The 23,541-nt window shown below is 36.6% G+C and overlaps 1 protein-coding gene across 3 annotated transcripts in view; it reads right to left on the bottom strand.

The window, feature by feature from the left end:
* Positions 1 to 23,541, bottom strand: part of LOC121857813 — a 44,538-nt gene that overhangs the window by 11,988 nt on the left and 9,009 nt on the right. For 2 of the 3 annotated variants that reach the window (XM_042354056.1, XM_042354055.1), the window contains exons 5-10: positions 22,064 to 22,250; positions 17,541 to 17,662; positions 9,873 to 10,058; positions 9,578 to 9,644; positions 7,974 to 8,075; positions 2,107 to 2,242 (exon numbers count right to left, since the gene is read on the bottom strand). In XM_042354056.1, the coding sequence (XP_042209990.1) occupies positions 2,107 to 2,242; positions 7,974 to 8,075; positions 9,578 to 9,644; positions 9,873 to 10,058; positions 17,541 to 17,662; positions 22,064 to 22,250 (800 nt within the window). Of the gene's footprint in view, positions 1 to 2,106; positions 2,243 to 7,973; positions 8,076 to 9,577; positions 9,645 to 9,872; positions 10,059 to 11,037; positions 11,258 to 17,540; positions 17,663 to 22,063; positions 22,251 to 23,541 lie in introns of those variants that run through there. The other variant, XM_042354057.1, reaches the window with a different exon arrangement.

Here is a 23,541-nt window from a genome sequence, read left to right on the forward strand (position 1 = left end):
CCTTAACAAGTTTTTCACATAAGCCACTGACACCTTTTCCAGATATTGTGGAAACAAAATACTCATAGAACACATGAAAAGACGACTAAGAGACCATGGTGGAGTAGACACACATCAGTGGGTAGCATTCAAAATGGGAGAAAGCAAATGCTGATTGGCTCGGTGTGTGTTACCACAAACATGCAAACGTCGCTCCTATTGACTGAGCAACTGTAAGGACAGCTAGGATTGTTCTCCAGGACAATGAGCACTATAATGAAACATCACTAAATGGGGTGGTACTAATTTGGATTTGCCTGTATTATTAGTTTCCTTAAATATTCAGCTTAAAGAAAGAGTGTTAAGCCTCTATTACAGATGTATTATGTATGGCAAAGTCTGCCTATGCCCTCTGGTAGTTGATTATGGATGTGACATATACAGAACCTCATCATTATTGTTTTACAGCTATTTTCCAAGATAGCGTGGGTTAGCCACTGTTTCCTATTGGTAGCTCTTCGTGCTGCAGTCTCTCTTGTAAGGTTTCTAGCTCTTATGTCAATTCTTATAACCTCTCCTTATGTCATTCTTGACCTACCGCTGATTCTTTCCCCCCACATTTAGGCTCATGCAACTCTTGACCCAATTGGTCTCACTTCTATGTATTCAAAAGTGCCACACTAAGGTTACACTTGCAAATCAGGCCAGCCCCAATGAATAGGTTGAAAGCCTCCCAATAAAGTAAAATCTCAAAAAAGCCAGATCTGTAAATTTAAATGTTTTTGTAACTGTTCCCTTACTTCTGGTGACTAAAGGAAAAATACAATCCACCAGAATCATCATCTGGGCAAATAACTCAAACCAAAGGCATCTACTATAATGTGTCTGTGAATTAATAGTTCTCATTCATTCAGTGACTTTTCATTAAAACTATATTTTATAGAATACTTTAAAGTTTATAGTCTAGGTTCAAAGGACACTGACTGAATCACAAAGTTCAGAGTTTGCACCTTTAATGAGCACGCTCTTTAATTTTTTCTCCATTCTTACGGATGGTTTTCACTGTCGATTCCGCCATCCCCGAAGAGTGTGAAATATCCACAGACCTCTCACCCTTTTCATATTGTTTTGACACATCTAGTTTCCACGACTAAGCTTATACACTTTCTTTTAGCTTTTGAACCAGCACTACCATCACTTGCTCTCTTGCACATGTTGAATAGGGGCGCAAGAATGCCGTAAGATACCTACGAAAGTTTTTCTCCTGTTGAGATACATCAAAACAAAATGCCCGCTAAGTTACGACCATTTGTGTTAGCGATGCTGGCATCACCACTCATCAGCCTGGGTGCACTCATGAGAATGCACAAATTACAACCTCTATTACCTAAGGAAATAATTTTTTTTTTTTGCACCTTTTCTTCTGTAACTATTTTTTGCTAGGCATGTACTGTATATGTTTTATAATGGAATAAGGTTCATATTGCAATCACATTAAATAACAAAAGTATAAAGTGATGCACAAACATTTTCATTAAGCGTAAAAAAAAAAATTCTACTCGCGTTTATGTATAGAAACAATTATTTTATCACGAATTCTTATATAAAACTGTTTGTAGATAATTTATTTATAATGCTAATGCAACAAACCCCACCTTTTTATCTCAAATAGCAAGCTTGCTATGACTCATTATGTACAATTATCTCTCATGTGGTGCAGTCAAGTGCGGTGAGGTGACCGTCCAGACCAAGTGTGTAGCTGGAGAGCACTTCCCTAAACCCAAAAGTGTTAAGACCCAGTTTTTTGTCTTGTGCATTTATTGTGATAGGTGCAAAGAGTGATTTTGTAGGCTCTGCATCAAAAACAGCCAGGAACACTATTAATTTTGACATGCAGTAATAATGGATGTGCTGAAGCAGTGTAACAAACGAAAATAAGCTGTGGACATCAGCAAGGCATTTGGTCTACCAGTTACAACAATGAGAACAATACATGCTTAACACTAAAAAGAGAAGAGACTGATTAAAGTGCTACTGCATGAAGTACTGACAGAATGATAAAAGTCAGAGGTAAGATGATGGATAATATCTTCCTTGGCTATAAAAAATATTGAATACAATACAAACCTTATCCATGCCATATAAAATCTTTGGATTATGTATGAGAGTCTTTGCCATGGCTGCAATTTCCACGCAAACTCTTTGTATTCCAACATGGTAGTCACAAGGTTGAGGCACGTCCCCAAGGCACTTACAGTTTTACCTGCAAGAAATTTGATTCATGTTTATAGGGTACAGTACACTATGACTTTATCTTTCTTAAACTTGACTTAACCCTTACGCCCCGGGTGACGTACTAAGACGTGCGCCATTTCCTGCCAGTGTTTAAATGCCCAGTGCGGGTTATCAGGTTCCAGTGTGACTATTTGCCTGTCACACCACACGCTCAGCCACAGGGAAGCTGCCTGAACGTAATTACCTACTTTTGTTTGGTTCGTTTCCATTGTTTGTTCGTTTTATCCTGTTGTATCAAAGTATTATTGCTAAAAGTAGTGTAGTTGTATTGTAGTGTAGTATTACTGAAAACTGCTACGATTATGTTATAAATGTATTTATTTGTGGAATTATTATTATTTTATTCATTACTTGCTCTACCAAACACAAAGACAGCCTGGCGGCCGACTGCGTGTGTTGCCGAGCACTTTTTTATGAACAATAATGCAAATAAAATATTCTAATGAATTATTTATTGCAAATAAGTATTATGATCAGTTAATATATGCATTATTGGCCATCTCAGACACAAAGGCAAGTTAAAAATAGCTGGTAAGTGTGTAGGTGACCACAAGCTCAGCTGTCAAAACAACACTGTCCCCTTATATCCCTCCCTCAACACTGCCAGGGAAGTTCCTAGAGGGTCTATATATAGATTTTCTTACTTATTTGTTATCGTTTTATCATTTAAAATGGTCCAAAATTATTTTTGGAAACGTATTTATTTTTCTCGATTTACCCCCCACGCCAGTGGCACCCTAACCCGGGGCTTAAGGGTTAAAGAAAAACACAACTGATCCATCAATTAACTATTAGTGATAAAAAAATAAACTTCACAAAGCAATGAAAAGAAACACCCTGCACAAGAGAATACAGTCTGAAACACAGATGAATATTACATATACAATAGTTAGGTATTGGCTAATATCAATGACATTATATTACAGCACAGTACTATCACTTTTTCTCCGACATATTACTACAGTTCCTGTATTATAGTACAGTGGTCCCTCGGTTAACGAACATAATTCGTTCCACAGAGTCGTTCGTTAACCGAATCCATTATTTCAATGGGATATTGGGTAATTGGTTCCAGCTCACAAAAAAGTACATACAAAGTAAAAAAAAATGCAGTAAAGTACACTTACTTTGAGGTGCGTATGTAGAAGGTTCCTGGTTGATGATGATGATGGGAATTAGAAGTGGGGGTGGAGGAGAAGGGAGAAGAGAAGGAAGTGGGGATGGAGGAGAAATCACCTTTCAGGGAACCCATGCTTGCTGCAGTAATTTCACCAATAAAATTTTAAGTTCACTAGGTGTAATTCAAGATTATGTTATTTAAATCAACACTGCACTGCGCTATATATTATCAATATGTTAACTAAATTTCAGAATGACCAATAATTTCAATGTAAAAATGCAAAAATATTCAAGACACCAACAAAATCGATGTTCACTCCACTGTAAACAAAGCCACACTGATGCCTGGTGGGTGCGTCAAGTGGCTGATGGGAGCACAAAAAACTAGTTCCCTATACTGTATATATTATCAATATGTCAACTAAATTTTAAAATGACTAATAATTTTAATATAAAAAATGCAAAAATATTAAAGAGCACAAATTTCTTGATATTTACTCCACTGGAAACGAATGTAAACATAGAACATATTACTGAATTGGCAGACTAGCCCACCAGCTGATCAGCTGATGCTTACAACAAAACGTGTTTGTCGTGAGGATTTTGTTAATCGAAGTTTTGTTCGTTAACCGAGTTGAAGATCCTTATGGGAGGTAATTCGTTAACTGAAATTTCATTAATCGAACCGTTCGTTAACAGTGGAGGTAACATCTTGCTTGAGACTCTCTTCAACTAAATGCTTTTTGTCTGTGTTTCTAAGCAAATTATTGGTCATTTTGAAATTTATTTTACATATTGACAATATATAATGCAGTGCAGTGTTGATTTAAAGAAAATAATCTTGAATTACACCAAGAGAACTAAAATTTTATGGGTGAAATGGTGCCATGGGGTGACTTCTCTTCCACCCCAATGCCTTCTCTTCTCCCTTCTCCTCCACCCCCATTCTAATTCCCATCATGATCATCATCCAGAAGCCTTCTACATACACACCTCAAAGTAAGTGTACTTTTCTACCTTTTTTGCTGAATTTAGGCAATTTTCGGTGAGCTGGAACCAATTACCCAAAAACCCATTGAAACAATGGTTTCGGTTAACGAGCAACCTGCTGGAACGGATTGTGCTCGTTAACCGAGGGACCACTGTACACATAATTGGGTAGACTGGATGGGGGCTTACCATTAGGTGTGAGACACTCCTGCACACACACACAATATCCATGTCCTCAGTCACAACTTTGTCTGGTATTAACACTGGCCATTATGTACTATCCAGCTATTTGGAAAGAGGCTGAAGGCACAATATGATACTGTTTTTTCCTTGTCCATGCTGCTTGTCCCTTCTGCAGGCAGTAGGCCTTTTATTTGTGGGTAGTAGTAGGTATTAGGCAGCTATCAAACAGGAAGGTACTACTGCCTAGGAAGATATTGGAAGCGTAATGTGTTGTCTATGGTAGACCCTGCTGCCACATGGCATCACAAAAATTGTGACCAAGTCCCAGGTTGCTAATCTGACTTTCTGCCTAATTTACACACAATTGCAGGGTCTCAATTGTTTCTCTTACTATTGACAACACAACATACATATATTGTTTCTTACTTGATTTTTTTCAATTTGTATTTCTTTATGGTTCTTTATTATTATTATTATTATTATTATTATTATTATTATTATTATTATTATTATTATTATTACATTTTCGCCCACTAGGTCCCGATGTGGATCAGTGACCTGTGCCTGGGTGGGCTAATCCCCATAAAAAAAAAAACTTTTTTAAACACTTCTGGAGCATGTACTGCTCACCAGTTGTTGTATTTGAGTGGGAGACATTTTCACACTTTGGTCACAGTCCACATCACCATCATTTTGTTTGTTTTTGTTCATCTTCACTGACTATGTCCACAGAGGCATCAGTAAAACTGTTACCAGTATCACTGTTTTCCTCTGCTTAGACACGAGTTCCTGGTGGATCTTGAGTTTCCACATTTGGCACTGTCATTTCCGGATAATCCTTTCTACTACAATTATTGCATTGCTGAAAAATCACAGTTCTCACTCCCTTTACTGTGTTGCAAAGGTCTTTGATCACTTTATTTTGTTTGGCCAGTTGATCTTTAAGCTGTTGTTTGTCATTTTCCATGGCAGGTGTTCACTACATTGCTTGTGTCTTCAGTGGGACTGTTGGTAACTTCCTGATGTGGCTCTGCATCTGTGTCACTCCATATGGGTATGCTGCTAACAGCTGGTACCGGTCGGTTATGTGCGGTGGTGCCAGTAAACCAGGGGTTGTTCCTAGGTGGCTCTTCTATAGCAGTAGAACTGCCTGACACTTGCCTAGGTGGCAATTTGGTTGCTAGGGGGGTGGGAGGAGCTTGAGGGTAGTTGTCGTGCCATGTAGGGAGTCCATCAGTCTTACAATTGATGCAGCATTTTTGTACAGTTTCACCTGCAGTAATCTTCTCACTGCAGTTCTTTGTTGTGTGTGGTCATGCACAGAAACCACACCACGGTCTCTAAAAAGAGCAGACACGAGCCACATGGCTCCAACACTGACATTTGTAACATCTCCGGGATGGAGGCTGATAGATGTCTACTTTTAGATAACGGTAAGCACCAAGGACAGTGACAGTGAGAGTCCTGGGTGGGTCCTAAGATCCTATCCAATCAGCAATGACTGCATACTTGCCTCTGAGCCGTCTTGTAATGTTCTCAACTTGTTCGAGCATTACAGGGTCTTGGAACTGGTCGATTCCTTTCATTATTATGGTAGTCCTGTTTGATATCAATGGTGGGCGTTGAATAGTTATTCCCACTAGTTCATTGTTGACAAAATCACTTAGGATGTCTGGATCATTCTTCAGCATAAAATATCCCTGTGTGTAAACTCTGAGTGAAAACTGAGCTTCCCAGTGTCTGGCTGCTGCCTCATGTAGCCATCCCTCAGTGACCTCCACCACCAAGCACTGGAAAGGTTTGGCAGTGGACTACTGCACCACCCTCGCCATCGCCACCTCCTGCCACCTGCAGCCCCCCCCCACCCAACTCGCGCAGTCCGCCACTACAACAAAATTCAGCCCATAAGAGCCCTCACCGATAGATATAAGAACAGCACCATCCCATCTATTGTTAAAATAATAAACAACTCCTGATTTATGTACTGTACAGCCCTGTAAATGTATTCAATGCATATTATATCATTATGTCTAAATCAAATGTAAGTCTGTATATTTTCAGCCACCGGCTGCAACTATTAATAAACCGTTTATTATTATTATTATTATTTATGTTTGTCAATGGTTTCCATGGCATCAGGGAAGTCTAGGCATGCTCTTTTAGGAAAAAGAGGACAATTGTTGGTCAGTTGCCTCTCTGCACATTGTAGCTTCTTCTGCCTCTTGGATTAGAGTATTTGAAATCCCTCTATGGCGTCGGTGTCATCTCCAAAGTCAAGATCGCTGTTGACTGCATCATTCTCTCACTGCTGCTGTTCTAAGAGGGAGCGGTGGTGGAGATCTCAGCCGCCCCACTCTCCCTTGATTAGTGAAACTACAGTACAGCTGTATTACCAACTGGCAATGTGCTATTTTTTCTCTTATCTTATAAGTATAATTTTTATTTATTCCTCACCTTTACTCGTACTACAGTATACACGTGACCCTGGTCCCTAATAGTCTTGGATAACGAAGAGTATATATCGAAAAATATGTGGTGAAAGTTGCTGGCTGGAACTTACGGTATTCTTAGCATTTATGAATGTAATTAAACTTTAAAATAAATTAAGAGAATTAAAAAAGTTAGCCAAATGACCACCTATGTCTTAAAACAACACCAAGAAAGTCAAAGAAACGGGGGAAGTTAGGTTGGGTTCATTTTTCTCCACCACCAGCAGGGTCCTATAATCAACATCCTGGTTGTGAACTGGGATGTATTTGTTGTCAAAAAGAATGAAATGTATGAGTGTTGAATGGATATTAATGAATTCATTTAAGCATGTGATAGGGGAATAGAGATGGCAATTTGAATACCAACTGGTAATCACAAAGAATTGAAACTCCATCGACCCACATAAGGGAAAACCTTTGGTCCTACTCGTTGTTTTCATGGTGACAGTTACACCAGAATGATAATCAAATCTCTTTTATTAATCCTTGTACTATTGTCAGGTCTCTTGGTTCTACACTAATAGCTCAGTGTGCTTTATATTTGAGCCATCTAGTTCTATGTTCAGCCATAAAATGTAATTTCAGGATAACTATGTTAATTATTTTCTTTGTTATATTTCTTATGATTAATTGTGTTATCGGTGATTTACCATTTGTATCTAGTCAGGAATGGTTCCAGAAAGTAATTTGTATCCAGTAAAACTTTGTCTATATTGATACCTAGCATTCAGGATGACTTTGAACAGCCTCATGTATAGGCAACTTTTTAAAATCTCGTGATGTAGCCCTGATGTTGATGGATTTTATTCTCTAATATAGGTGACACATTTTATAGAAATGTGTGAGATTCTTTTTTTTTTTATTTCTGCAGTGTATAATTTTGTTAAGAAAACCAATAATGTGAAACAAAATACTTACTTGAATTTAGTGAACAATGATGATTTTCAACTGTATCAGCTTTTTCCAAGAAACTGTCTCTGCCTCTTTGTTGGATTTGTGACTCACATTCAATCTGGTCATCTAAATAAAAAAAGAGGAGAATTAACATAATCTTACTGTTTTTTAAATATTGTACAGGTAATCTAAAAGTTACACAACAAAACCTGAATATAATATAAATATTCTTCATCACAAATCCCTAATCTAATCATTCAAAATTAAATCCAAGTAAAACAAAAATAAATATTAGCACTGTAAATATTTTGAGTCCCCTCAATACCTACCTAATATAACCAAGTCTATATTTGGCATAAAATATCGTGAATTTCGCAAGAACCAGCCAGCCGAACGCGAGATCCAGCCAGCTGAAAGCGAGATCCAGCAAGCTGAATGCTGGTCACCGTCTTGAATGATGTCACAGCCCTCATACCAGTTACAGTCATTTCTGCTACAACCCGTGTTTTGTCAACGCGAATTGCTTGTAACGCGATTGATGAATAGGGGAACGCTGTTTGTAAAACGCGAACTTTTGCATACGAATGTTGGCTATAACACAATTCCATCCTCAACGTCTTAAGCGTGGCGCGGGGTTAAGCAATGTTTACAGTTCACGTTCGACATCACATGTTCAATTGATTCATGTCTTTTGTTTGTGAAGAGTTTTTTGAGAGGTACGCTGTAAATTTTAATAATTTTTTATTTTTGCAAATTTAGCTGTTACCCATAAATACTGTATGAAAAGAATAACTAAAAAGAATGTTTTACAGTGCGGACTAATAACGGTTTACACCAGCGCTCTCTATTTACATCACGTGATCAGTTGAATTGTGCGGTGTTTGTCGATTGCTCCGTGATTTTCACTGTTTTCTCCAATTTTGTTGTATAAGCGATGAAAATGGAAAGACAATGTAAGAGGAATGTTTCCAAGAAGCGTTTTGGTGATTGAATTGCCGGTGGTGAACGTAAAAGAGGTTTACAAGAATGCAACTATCACGTTGTAGCCTGTGCCATCCTAGCAACCGCCCGTGCTGCTATTGTGTGCTTTTTTGGGTGGTGCTACCACCTGTCGAGTCAAGATATTGGCCTCTACCTCTACTGGGGGTCCTACTGGTGCTGGTGGGACAGACTCACCTAAGCAGCCAAATAAGGAAAAGGAGAAGCAGAACTATCATAAGGGAGTTAAGTTTGCCAAGTACTCAATGCAGGATAAGCAGCGTGTGATTAAGATACTTGATTCCTCAAGTAACTAGTTTCCGGAAAGCACAAGCAAGTCAATAAAGGCAGAATTTGCATCATTTGAAGGTTATAAATGTGAAAATCAGAGGTTGATATAGAGTGGCCAGTCTACAGTACAGTATATTGTTATTTTTAGCAAAATTTTTTCAGTCTATATTACTCACAAAATACAAGATCTTACTGAACCTTTTTTCTTCATATATGGCATATGCACAGTCTACTGCCATAGGCAAACAGTTAATATGTTAAAATGATAAACTGCATAGGATTTCAGAAGCTTCCAAAAACACACCTTAAGCAAGAAGAGTCTTCAATGATTTTGAGTGAAAATTTGAAATATTACTTACTATTTTTAAGAATGACATCAACAAGTTCCAGAACAAGAGGATCATCTGGACACATTCTGGCAATTTCCTGTAAGTAATATTCAATCGTGAAAAGAGAGCAAGAGCAAAAGAAAGGGTAGCAGTGTTGTAATAGAACATATAGGAGTCAGTCCTATCTACATAAAATTTTTGCTTGTGTGTGTGTTTATTTCTTTATTCCTTTGACATAATGTTCTGCTTAATGCTTTATAAACAAAAAATATTACAATTTCCCCATCAAATGTGGCAAAGGACAAAGATAAATAAATAGATTTACCTTCAGTTCCTTTAGCTGATTTTCCTCACTATCTGGGACATAATTCTTAAAATAGTAATATGATAAGCGGTGAGCAGGTAAATGATCCGGGTTCTTCTTTTTATATACTTCAAGCATGTTGACAGCTGTCTCGGTACCATACAGCTCATTCTCCAGATGTAGGTAGCATTCCATTAACCACTCACACTGTACAATAAAACTTGCATTAGGAAACAAATGATTGATCCTGAAATCCCATTTTATAACTAAGACCAAAGTGAGGAACCTGTGCTATTCAATCACCTCTTTTTGGTGTGAGAACATAGACTAACCTTCAACAGAAGTGAATAGGGACTAATTTAAAGATTAGCCGAACCTTACATGTACAAACAACTCACTAAAAGTGGTCCCTAGAAGAAAGTATAGCTGCTAAAAGCAAATTTTTGGGGGATTATTCCATGAATGCAATAACAAAAATAATGGTTACCCCTTGTGTTTGAGGAAAGCTGGCCTTTGGATCATAGAGGTAGGAATTTGTTTAAGGTATAGATTGTAGATGCCATCACCAGCACAACAACCAAACCCTATTTTAACAAGCTGTATGACCCACTCTCAAGGAATAATCCATTAAGACTGGAAAACTCACACACTGCACTGGCTAACCTTTAATACAATCTGTAAATCAATTAACATCCTGGTCCACAATTACTGTTTGGTAAAAAGAAAAAAATGGCATAAAGAAACTTGCCCATAGTTCCACCCTGCCAGAGATTGCATCCGGGTCCAATCACTTGTGAGGCAAGGATGCCAACCATTACACCACAGGTGTGTATATTGTGAAGGAAGTACAATTTCTTCCAGTCACTTGCCTAAATGTCAAGATGTTAATCACAACAGCACACTATAAATTAGTGCTATGTTAGGCTTTTGGAATATTTTATATTTTTATTTTATAGTTTTATTTATACAGTACTGTACTAGTATTTGTTTTGTTTTGTTTTACTAATACAAGTACAGTAGGGTTGGAATATATAGCGATTTTTTATATAAAAAATTTATATCGTGACTCCCAAAATTATTGACATTTTCCAATATACAACGATAAATCTTTTTATTCCGCGGGGGAAATCGGGCAGGAAATATTTCAAATTTACCGACATGGCAAACAAATGTGTTATTTGCTCACCTGAGGCACCACTGTGGCTGCTCATTCACGCATTCATGCTCGCCGGCACAGTCTTTCTGAGTGAGTGACAAGTCAGCAGCCGACTCTGCTGCAGATTCCAACTTCTAAGGTGAGTGAAAATGGATTGCCAGTGACGTGAAAAGTGAAGTGAAGAGAATGGAACGCTTAATGGAAAAAATTTAATACTGTAACTAATATTTTTGCTTTGTTCATTTATGTAGGTGTGGGATTGTCAAGCGAGGGTGGTAGTGTGGCGTCAGCTGGTGAGTCTGGTGTACCTGGGATGGTGCATAGCTGCCGAGTCTGGTGTTCCTTGATATTGAAAGAGTCAGTGTTCCCAAGTCTAGTGTTCATTGGTGATTTAGTTAGTAAGAAAATAAACTCATTAAGTCAAGTTTAGTAATTTTTTTTGGCCTCCAGAACCCAACTCTATTTTTCCCATTGATTACATGTAATTATATATCGCGATTTAGTATATAGCGAAAATCCTTGGACCCTACCTCCCAATATGTTCCGACCCTACTGTACAGGAAAGCCTCCAATAACGAAGGTTCTACTAACGATGATTCATATTGGAGACTCTGGTTATTTTAGGACCCAATTCAATTTACACCATTATTTTCTTTGTATTTACGAAAAAAATAGAGTAAAAAAAAATATTATGACATTTTCATGTAAATAATAACTAAATCTCGATATGTATTATACAAACCAAAAAACAAAAACACGTTTTGCGCACGGAGGCTGCCGGGCTTGTGAGTAGTGACTCAAGCATCACTAGTATAAACAGCCGCAGCTGATGGGCCTTTTGTTTTCACACATCTGAACAGGAAAAGGAGAAAAACTTTCTCGGGTTCTTACGGCACTTTTGCGTCCCTACTCAACATGAGCATGAGAGCAAGTGATGGTAGTACTGGTTCAAAAGCTAAAAGAAAGTGTATAAGCTTAGTCGAGAAACTAGATGTGTTAAAATGATATGAAAAGGGTGAGAGGTCTGTGGATATTATATGGAGCAAGCAATGAACATATTTTCTGAAGTGGATCTATTAACAGAATGAACCATTAAAATTAAAATAAATGCAAATGACCTCAACATAAAGATGTATAATGAGAAAAAAAGCAACTGTACAAGGTTCTTTCGACAGCTTTATTATTCGAAGGCCTAAACCATCAACTTCAGCTACACCATCAAATTCAGCATCAGTAGCAGCTTCAGCAACACCTTCAGGTTCAGTGACATTTTCAGCAACAGCTATGACATCGTTATGGAAAGCTACATCTTCGGCCAGAGTTGAACCTGATAGACTTCGTCATCATTGGTTGTTCTTATGTTTTTTACTTTACCACCATTGGTGAGTAGAATTTTTGTTTCACTTTCGTAAGTATTATTTAAAACATATATGAACAGTAATAGGTGTTGCATTCATATTCTTATGTTGAGAAATGACGATATGTTTTCACATATACGCACTTGCATACACAGGCGTTCCCAATGCGTCTTGATTTATTTCTTTACCACTAATGGTTAGCTACTTCTATTGTTCCATTTATTAACATTAAATAATATTACCTAAAACATACATATTAATTTTTTTTACATTCATTTTACTACAGCTACAAACAAGGCCATATTTTCTTCAGTTTATTACGTAGAACCATCGTTGCAGATATAAACACTAAAGAAAGCAATGCCGTCTCGTCTCCTCTTGCATGTTTTAATATTCTACATATTATTAATGAATTGTGTTACAGCTATGCACAATTGTGCATACCAGCAACATGTATAAGTTAAGATACAGGCAGAATAGAAAGAATAAGAGGGAAAGAGGAAGAAGTGAAGATGAGAGGGGGTAAGAGAAGGAGGTAGAGAGGTGGAGTGAAGAGGCTGTTTACAACTAAGATAGCTGACTAAGTGGCTGAAATGAAAAACATATTGTCTCGACAGGTCCACAGCTGCCCATGAGACACAGCCTCAGGACAGACTATCGCCTTCTCCTGTAGAGGTAACATCTTGATTCTCGTCAGCCAATATATTTCCTGTAGGACATCGTCTTTGTCCTCATTGGTCTACCCCTAGACCTATAACACGTGAGTGTGATTGTGAACTGTTGCATCCTCTGAGAACACGAAACGACTTGAATAATTGTAGTTATGTACTGTACATTGATCATATTATTTAAACTGTGTGTCCTGATGTATGAGCAGGTGCTACATGTGAGATGTATTCAACAGGTTTCGACCGAATAATATTCTTCACGTCAATATAGAGGGTCTTATTGTCCTGCACAGCCACAATTGCTCCAACGAGCGGTTACAAATTGTATTGTTCAATTTGCATATGTAAACATTAATTCAATCAAATACATACTCAGTAAAAAAATGATCTTTCGTAAATATTCTTAATACGATAAATGAGGCTGTTTCCTTGAGTGTGCATGTATACATTGGCATTCCGCTATCAGTCTCTCACTTTATTATTTACCATCAGTGGTTACTTCTACTGTACATTAAATAACATTAATTAAAACATTAATATATGTTTTTACATTTACAGCTCCTCCCGATTTACGACCTACTCGACTTACGACCACCCGGACATACGACCGCCTCAGTTGTACCAAAATTTTGTCAAATTACGTATTTTCGAGTCCCAACGTCAGTGATTGCGCCGTGTACTGACAAAATTTTTCTTTGTAATTCACTTTAAAATGGCTGGCAAGCTTAAAAGTGAGTTTTGTGGTGCTGAGAAGAAAAAGAGACACCCATTTTAGATTTTCTTTGTATTATTTAAGCATTTTCGACTTATGACCTGGAATTGGGTCCTTAACCCCGTCGTAAGTCGGGGAGGCGCTGTATTTTACTACAACAACAACCAGGGTCTTATTTTCTTCAGTTTCAAAGGGATAACTGACATTATAGATGTAAACACTGAAAACAACAATGGCGTCCCATCTCCTCTTGTGTGACCAAATTATTATTGATTTATATTGTACAAAGTGCATTCATAAACACTATCTAAAGAATATAGTTGCTTTTTTCATTAATTTTATTGTTTTGAGGGAAAAGAGGGTAAAAAGTCACACAAAAGATATGAAAATGTCACTCTTTGGAATGCATCTCATTATTATTGCTTTATTTTAATAGGAATTAATAATTCATGACACGATAACTCACCTTACACTGCAATATTGGGAGACACATTACCGTCGTTATTCGAGGCTTTACTGTATACAGTATCAGGAAATGCGAGGAATAAATAAAAATAATACCAATAAATAAGTTACAACAAAATATACTGTACAGTACAGTGACCCCTCGTTTAACGAACACCTCGGTTGACGTAATTTCGATTAACGAACTGCCTTCCATAAGGATCTTCAATTCGGTTCACGAAAAAAAATTCAGTTAACGAAGTTCTTACGAACCGACCTCAACATGTTTTCGCTTGCACTGACCGGGCAACCAGCTTTAGTATCAGTCCGCCAATACATTAATCGGTTCTAGGGCTTAAATTCCTTACTATTTTAGTAAATATCAAGAAGTTTATACTATTCAATAGTTTTAAAAGTTTAATATTCAATTTTTTTGTCATTTTAACAATTATTGAACATAATTGAAGGTAAAGTGACTAGTTTAATGTGCGGCATCCAGCCTCTTAACACAGCAAACAGGAGTTAGTCTCTCTCTGTTTTCACTGGAGGTAACATCTTGCTTGAGACTCTCTTCAACTAAACGCTTTTTTCTGTGTTTCCAAGCAAATTATTGGTCATTTTGAAATATATTTTACATATTGACAATATATAATGCAGTGCAGTGTTGATTTAAAGAAAATAATCTTGAATTACACCAAGAGAGCTAAAATTTTATGGGTGAAATGGCGCCATGGGGTGACTTCTTCCACCCCAATGCCTTCTCTTCTTCCTTCTCCTCCACCCCCATTCTAAATCCCATCATCATCATCATCATCCAGGAGCCTTCTACATACACACCTCAAAGTAAGTGAACTTTTCTACCATTTTTGTTGAATTTAGGAAATTTTTGGTGAGCTGGAACCAATTACCCAAAAACCCATTGAAACAATGGTTTCGGTTAACGAACAACCTTCTGGAACGGATTGAGTTCGTTAACGGAGGGGTCACTGTATTGCCAAATCAGTAAATGAAAGCCAAATGAAAGTTTAACATAGTCGCTATTTGCATACACTCCCTCACTGAGCCAGCTAACTCATTTGCAAAGAAATGAGTATTCCCTTTAGGTGTTTACCCTTAGGACAATTATTTCTTTTACTTTTTTTCACAATATGTAAATCTAACCAAAAATACGAGTTGAAAAACAACCATAGCGCCTAACAGCTTGCCCAGTAGCCAGGTGGTTACAGTACCGAATCTAACCTGGCTACAATGGCATGATTAATGACTATTAAGCATTATTATATCAGTATACACTAATAACAACAGTAAATCCAATGAAATATGGCATGGAGCAAAGAGAGTTACAACTGCAGACGACGCTCAACTAGCGGTAACTCGACTCACTCACTCCTTGACTCTCACCCGTTGCCAGGAGTACAATCGAAATACGCATGGGAGAAATACATATCGTGTAGTCTAATTTGAAAACGGTGATGGGCACATTAATAAACAAATTTTATGCATTTACCTACAATAACATAATAAGAAACATTTTATCATTACTAGAGTGAATGAAATAACATTCCTACAAACAACAATTGATAATTCTTGGGCACCTGTGACCCATGTGCTGATGCCTTAATCACTTGAAATTTTGGCTCATGGCAGGTATGTCGTCTGAGGACAAATTTTGTCCTACTTTTTTCTTTTTTAATTATTTTTGGGGAAATAGTTTTGTCAGGCTCAAGAGATATCCACCTCAGCAGGGTCTGCCTAAACGAGGTTTTACTGCATTTCAAAATGTTTCTCACATTTCAAAATTTTACCAAATACTGTACAGGGGCTATAACAAAATTTGCAACATATATTTTGTAACAGCAAAACAATACAAATTATGAGTGATTACGAATTAGGAGAGTATGGATTATGGGTATTTTACTGTAGGCCAAACAGTCCCAGAATTTAACATGTTCTAAACACATAACCCAAAACAATTTCACTGCTGTCAGAACCCCAGAAAGATTCTTCAATTCCAAAACAGATAGAGTACTGTACCCCATAACTCCCACTGGTTACACTGTGTGCAGGCCCAGTCCCAAACACTGAAAAATCAGTCAAACTAAATCAGTAAACTTGCACATCATTCTGAAGACCAGCTGTTCATGAATAAATAGAAGATCCTTCCTCATTAGCAAAGGAAGGTCAAGTTACATGGTGACCTTGGGTTACCCTGTGACACCTGATGAGTTACATGGTGACCTTGGGTTACCCTGTGACACCTGATGAGTTACATGGTGACCTTGGGTTACCCTGTGACACCTGATGAGTTACATGGTGACCTTGGGTTACCCTGTGACACCTGATGAGTTACATGGTGACCCTACCCTGTGACACCTGATGAGTTACATGGTGACCTTGGGTTACCCTGTGACACCTGATGAGTTACATGGTGACCTTGGGTTACCCTGTGACACCTGATGAGTTACATGGTGACCTTGGGTTACCCTGTGACACCTGATGAGTTACATGGTGACCTTGGGTTACCCTGTGACACCTGATGAGTTACATGGTGACCTTGGACTACCCTGTGACACCAGATGAGTTGGTTGGCCTCATAATAAATGACCTGTCAGTATGATTCAATATGAAATACATCAAAAACTAATTCTTGCAATATGAATGTCAAAGATTATGGGTTCCCACTATGAATAAATGTTATATTTTAAGGAAAATGCAATGAGTGTGTAGCCCTGACTGTGAATATAGAAAGTGCAAAAATAATTACTGGAGCACTTATATTGCATAGCACTTAATGGAACAGGTGGATTAAGACAAATTTACACTGGGTGATCACAGCTGGGGTAAATCAAGGTATGTTGCTGAAGTTGACATTTTGTAACAAGGACAAGCTACTGCAGGAAACTGCACCACCTTCATGGTAGTCCATGCATGTTTCTCTGGCATGACCCAACAACCTTCTGGTTAAGACCACTTTTAGGGAAATGCCTGCAGGTGAAAGGCTTGGAAAATCTTTTAATTAGCCCCCAGCTACTGTACTATTGATGAGTTATTATACTGTGTTTTAACCCTCAAACACAACTGCTTGAAATAACATCAGTCCCAAATGGTGGTCATTAGGTCATAAATTCAATTTAGGAAAGGGTGAGTAAATATTTTTTAATTTATACACATAAATATAAAGCCTTCATAAAGGAATGTTTTTATAACTTTATTTTTACTAGGGCATTCTTGTTTATATTCTACAATATTCATTGCATCACTCAATAAATATGTCAACATAAAAAGGCTAAAAAAAAATTAAGAAATAAGATGTTTGAATATTTGTGGATAAACATATAAAAAGATACTTACAGGTTCTTTGAGGTTTGATATAGAATTTTTCATTGCAAAATGTGCTTGTTTAGCTAGAACTTGATTCTTCTTTCCAGTAGTTGACTCCTGATTTCCAAAAATTTCATGTACAATTAGCCAGTCTGCAAAAATATAGAAAAAAGAAAGAAAAAAGATAATTACAATTAAAAACCCCCTCTATCATCCATGAACAGTGATGTAACCTTTCCCACTGTAATTAATTATGTTATAATGGAAGCATAGCATAAAGTGCAAAGTGAATTCTCTAAATGGTTGAGCTCTAACAAATTCATGTAATATTGTGAATTCATGAGGAGTTATATACTGTACCTATTATTATCAGAGCTGGATTAAGGGTTTTGTAGGCCCTGGGCACTTGTTTATCATAGGCCCCTAAATTTCCTGATGCACCATAATGTGCCTTATTTTACCCTCACGACCTTCACAAATCACGCCTGCTGCCATCTACGGATAACGGCAACTAATGGTTTAGTTGACACAGGCAGAGACGCTGAGATGTAAGTTATCCATAATTTTAGGTTATTCTGTTTTATTGCGGTTTTCCCATGTTAAATCTTACAAATATACTCGTTGTTATTAGGCTGGGGATAATTATGGATTTGCATATGTGCATAAGCAAATGCATATTTTAGCATTTTTGAGCTAAATATATTTGTCAATACTTGGTACCAGCAGTGAAGGCGAGAGGTCATTTTCCAAGCTTAAAAGAATTAAAAACTGTCTAAGATCTGCGATGGGCCAGTCGCCTATAGTCACTGGTGTTACTCAACATAGAAAGAGATTATGTTAAAAAGTTGGACTTTCAGGACATTATTGAAGACTTTGCCGCAGCCAAGAGCCAAAAAGTGCGTTTTGTATGAAATTATAATCACCGATAAATTGATAATACTGTAGTAGGTTGAATTGAGTTGCTTATTACTTTGAGGATTGATAAAAACTCTACATTTGTTTCGCAGTATGTTTATGAATGAAGTTAATCATTTATTCATTTGTGATTATTTAGTCCCTTGTGACTTGTACTCGATCATAGTTAGTTTCCGGCAAGTCAGATTTAAGGACTAACCAAACAGATACTAAATTAATGTTTATAATCACTCAGTCTTATGACTGCAATCTATTTCTCTCTTGAATTATTTTACCTAAAATCTTACCATTTTGCTGAGGTTGAATGTGTGTTCAATTTAAAAGCCTAGGCTGACATTTTTTTTTATGTAATAATCTACATTTATTCATAGTGTACAATATTAATTACCACATGTCCATTCACCATCATTCCCCATGTTGCTGGTGCCTCGGTGAGTCAGCTGTGGAGTATTAATCGATATTCATGCATTCTCATGCACATTGAAGAACTGTTCAATATAAAACCTTTCAAAATTGCAGCATCTACTTGAGGCCTCCTTCACTTTCACAGGACTCAAAATTATCACTCGCCTGACAGACCCATGATTTTCTTAATCTGATTCAATGTAATGATTTTTTACTCACCACGGGTGAGTATGATTGGGCAGCCCTGGTTGGTGACACACTCCTACCCAGTACACATGGAGAAGCACTTCTACTAATTATATTATGGGTAAACACCTTACAGTACGAAGCATTCATATCCGTGAAAACAGTTATCAACAACTAGACTCAGTCTGATTTTCCACAAACAGTCTAGAAAGCTGGGTTACGTCAAAAGCCCCAAAGATTCTTTTTTTCCGGACTTTCGCATTATCTGGACTGGGGTCTGCCCCAATTAGTCCAATTTATCGAGGTTCTAATATATATATATATATATATATATATATATATATATATATATATATATATATATATATATATATATATATATATATATTATATATATGTTTATGTATATGTATATATATGTTATAATATATATATATATATATATATATATATATATATATATATATATATATATATATATATATATATATATATATATATATATATATATACTATATATATATATATATATATATATATATATATATATATATATATATATATATATATATATATATATATATATATATATATATATATATATATATATATATATATATATATATATATATATATATTTCATTGTAGATCACAATGAAAGCGTGGACAGATAATCTTGATAAAATCTGCGAGAAAGAGGAGCACATAGCATTACTTATTCCAGGAACATCTTCAGAGGCAACTGGATTACATGGACAGAGAGAGGCTTAAATATACAGGGTGACCTTATTAAACATGAGGTCAGGTCATAATGATGTCATCCACTAATCCCCACACCAACACACACGTAGACGAGCTTAAGAGAAGGGGGTGACGTGACTAGTCAGGTCAGGTCAAAAATAAGGGACCCACTAAATAACTATCATACATCTAGATCAAAGGTTTTCAAAGCACTTTTAACCTTGGGCCACTGACAAATAAATTTATGTAACATATCAGTTTTGAACTGACCATCACTTAGGTTCATTGATTTTAATTCCTTAATCAAACTAGCTTCAACCAGAAGTCTTTCTGTGACACAAGATGATTTAAATACTTCTAAGCTTTTTTCCCAAGCAATGGGATGATTATTATTCCTAACATGAACGAACAAGGCACTGCTTTCAGATGCTGTTCTGATATTATACTTATGTTGTTTGATTCTGAGCTGCAGTGTTTTCCTGTCTGACCTACATAATTACAATTACATTTACTACATGGAATACAATAAACACTTCCATTTACATTCAAACTTGGGCTATTTCTTATTAACATATTGGTAATGGTTGAGTCATACTTGAAAACAACATTAATATTTAGTAGCTTGAAGGACCGAACTAACGGGACAAATTCATTACGATAGGGCAGAGTCAAAATATTCTTAAGTGTAGGAATTTGCCTGGTTTGAGAGGAATGAAAGGATTTTTTAGCCCTTTTAAAACAACGATCAACAAACACAGAAGGGTACCCGAGTTTTTGTGCAATGGAACGAATGTGTTTCAATTCATCGTCAATAAATTCAGTCACAAATACACAGACATCTTAAGAACATAGCAGAAAAAACTGACATTTTGGTAGACTCCAGGTGATTCGATAAAAAGTGTATGAAACTGTCTACCTGTGTGGGCTTTCTGTATACCTTAAATTTGTAGTTTTGGCCATTTCTTATGATAAGCATATCAAGGAATGGAAGGATCCATTTATTTCTCTTTCAATTTTGAATGTGATACTTGAGACAATATCATTAAGCTTGTCTAAAAATTCCAAACAGCTTAATGATATTGTCCCAAGTATCACATTCAAAATTGAAAGAGAAATAAATGGATTCCTTCCATTCCTTGATATGCTTATCATGAGAAATGGCCAAAACTACAAATTTAAGGTATACAGAAAGCCCACACAGGTAGACAGTTTCATACACTTTTTATCGAATCACCTGGAGTCTACCAAAATGTCAGTTTTTTCTGCTATGTTCTTAAGATGTCTGCGTATTTGTGACTGAATTTATTGACGATGAATTGAAACACATTCGTTCCATTGCACAAAAACTCGGGTACCCTTCTGTGTTTGTTGATCGTTGTTTTAAAAGGGCTAAAAAATCCTTTCATTCCTCTCAAACCAGGCAAATTCCTACACTTAAGAATATTTTGACTCTGCCCTATCGTAATGAATTTGTCCCGTTAGTTCGGTCCTTCAAGCTACTAAATATTAATGTTGTTTTCAAGTATGACTCAACCATTACCAATATGTTAATAAGAAATAGCCCAAGTTTGAATGTAAATGGAAGTGTTTATTGTATTCCATGTAGCAAATGTAATTGTAATTATGTAGGACAGACAGGAAAAACACTGCAGCTCAGAATCAAACAACATAAGTACAATATCAAAACAGCATCTGAAAGCAGTGCCCTGTTCGTTCATGTTAGGAATAATAATCATCCCATTGCTTGGGAAAAAAGCTTAGAAGTATTTAAATCATCTTGTGTCACAGAAAGACTTCTGGTTGAAGCTAGTTTGATTAAGGAATTAAAATCAATAAACCTTAGTGATGGTCAGTTCAAAACTGATAATATGTTACATAAATTTATTTGTCAGTGGCCCAAGGTTAAAAATGCTTTGAAAACCTTTGATCTAGATGTATGATAGTTATTTAGTGGGTCCCTTATTTTTGACCTGACCTGACTAGTCACGTCACCCCCTTCTCTTAAGCTCCTCTACGTGTGTGTTGGTGTGGGGATTAGTGGATGACATCATTATGACCTGACCTCATGTTTTATAAGGTCACCCTGTATATTTAAGCCTCTCTCTGTCCATGTAATCCAGTTGCCTCTGAAGATGTCTTGAATAAAGACGAAAGCTAAGGTGCTCCGTTGTTTCCTTTTTCCCGTGTGATTTCATCAAGATATATATACTATATATATATATATATATATATATATATATATACATATATATATATATATATATATTTTGTTATCTCCCCAAAATACTGATGCATGAACAACTAACCTGTGTCAGAAGTGTGTGAGTTGGACTCTGTACCATCCTGTAATTCAGAAAGTTGAAGTTCATTTTGACATTGGCCATTCTTCCAACGATTATAGAGAATCTGGCCATTATAACCTTCTGAGATAGTTTTTAGGCGTTTTTTATCTCCATGTATTAGGTAATCTTGTTTCCTGAAGTCTTGTAGCATCTGCAACACATACAGTACGTCACTCTCAATCATATAAATTGTGTACAGTATATGAGAGGGTGATATACTGTACATACTTATAAAATTAAAAACCTGATAAATTATGAGTTTGTGCACCATGGTAATTTCGTAAACATATTTTTTATCGCAGTATTGTTAAATGAACTGTGAGTGAGAACAAGAGTTGAATGCACGAAGTAAATAGGAGTTACAATTTGTGACCTATAGTGTTTACTAAAGACATGACTACCAAAGACAGGTCACCCTGTATATCATCGGCAATAAGAAGGTACCGTATATCCCATATCATTGCAAAAGAACAAATAAAGAGCCACTACCTTGGAAATTGGAAGCTAATCAGGGTATAGCTAAATGAACTAGATTATTTCTAATTAAAACATGAATATTTGTTGCATTTGCATTGCTCCAGGTTGTGTGATTTTGGTATGAAACTATTAACAATGGGAGATTAAGAAGATATTTGAAGCTCATTACGGGCAGCACCAGGTCAATATAAGAGCTCTTTACAAGTGCCATCAGAAGACCAGGTTTTGTCAGACACAGTAAATGTGCAGTTTCAATACATATGCCGATTATAATACAGTGGTCCCTCGGTTAACGAGCACAATTCGTTCCAGAAGGTCATTCGTTAACCGATTCCATTGTTTCAATGGGATATTGGGTAATTGGTTCCAGCTCACCGAATAGTACATACAAAGTAAAAACAAAATGCATTAATGTCCACTTACTTTGAGGTGTGTATGTAGAAGGCTCCTGGTTGATGATGATGATGGGAATTAGAAGTGGGGGTGGAGAAGGGAGAAGAGAAGGAAGTGGGGATGGAGGAGAAATCACCCCATGCTTGATGCCGTCATTTCACCAATAAAATTTTAAGTTCACTACCCAGTAGGTGTAATTCAAGATTATTTTCTTTAAATCAACACTTCACTGCACTGCACTATATATTGTCAATATGTTAAATAAATTTCAGAATGACCAATAATTGTACTGTAAAAAAGCAAAAATACTCTGTGTTCGAAACCCACAAGCAAGATGTTTCCTCCACTGAACAGGGACACAAACTGATGCCTTGGTGGGTGAGTGAAGTGCCTGATGGGCACACCAAAAACTAGTTCCCTGTACTGCATTATGTTAAATAAGTGTTAAAACGACTAATAATTTTAATATAAAACTTGGAAAAATATTTAATTCAACCTTCATGATATTTACTCCAACGGATACGAATGTAAGCCCTAGAACCGATTATTGTATTGGTGGACTAATCTACCAG

The sequence above is a fragment of the Homarus americanus genome, unplaced genomic scaffold (genome assembly GCF_018991925.1).
Source record: "Homarus americanus isolate GMGI-L3 unplaced genomic scaffold, GMGI_Hamer_2.0 scaffold13846, whole genome shotgun sequence".
NCBI classification, from domain to species: domain Eukaryota; kingdom Metazoa; phylum Arthropoda; class Malacostraca; order Decapoda; family Nephropidae; genus Homarus; species Homarus americanus.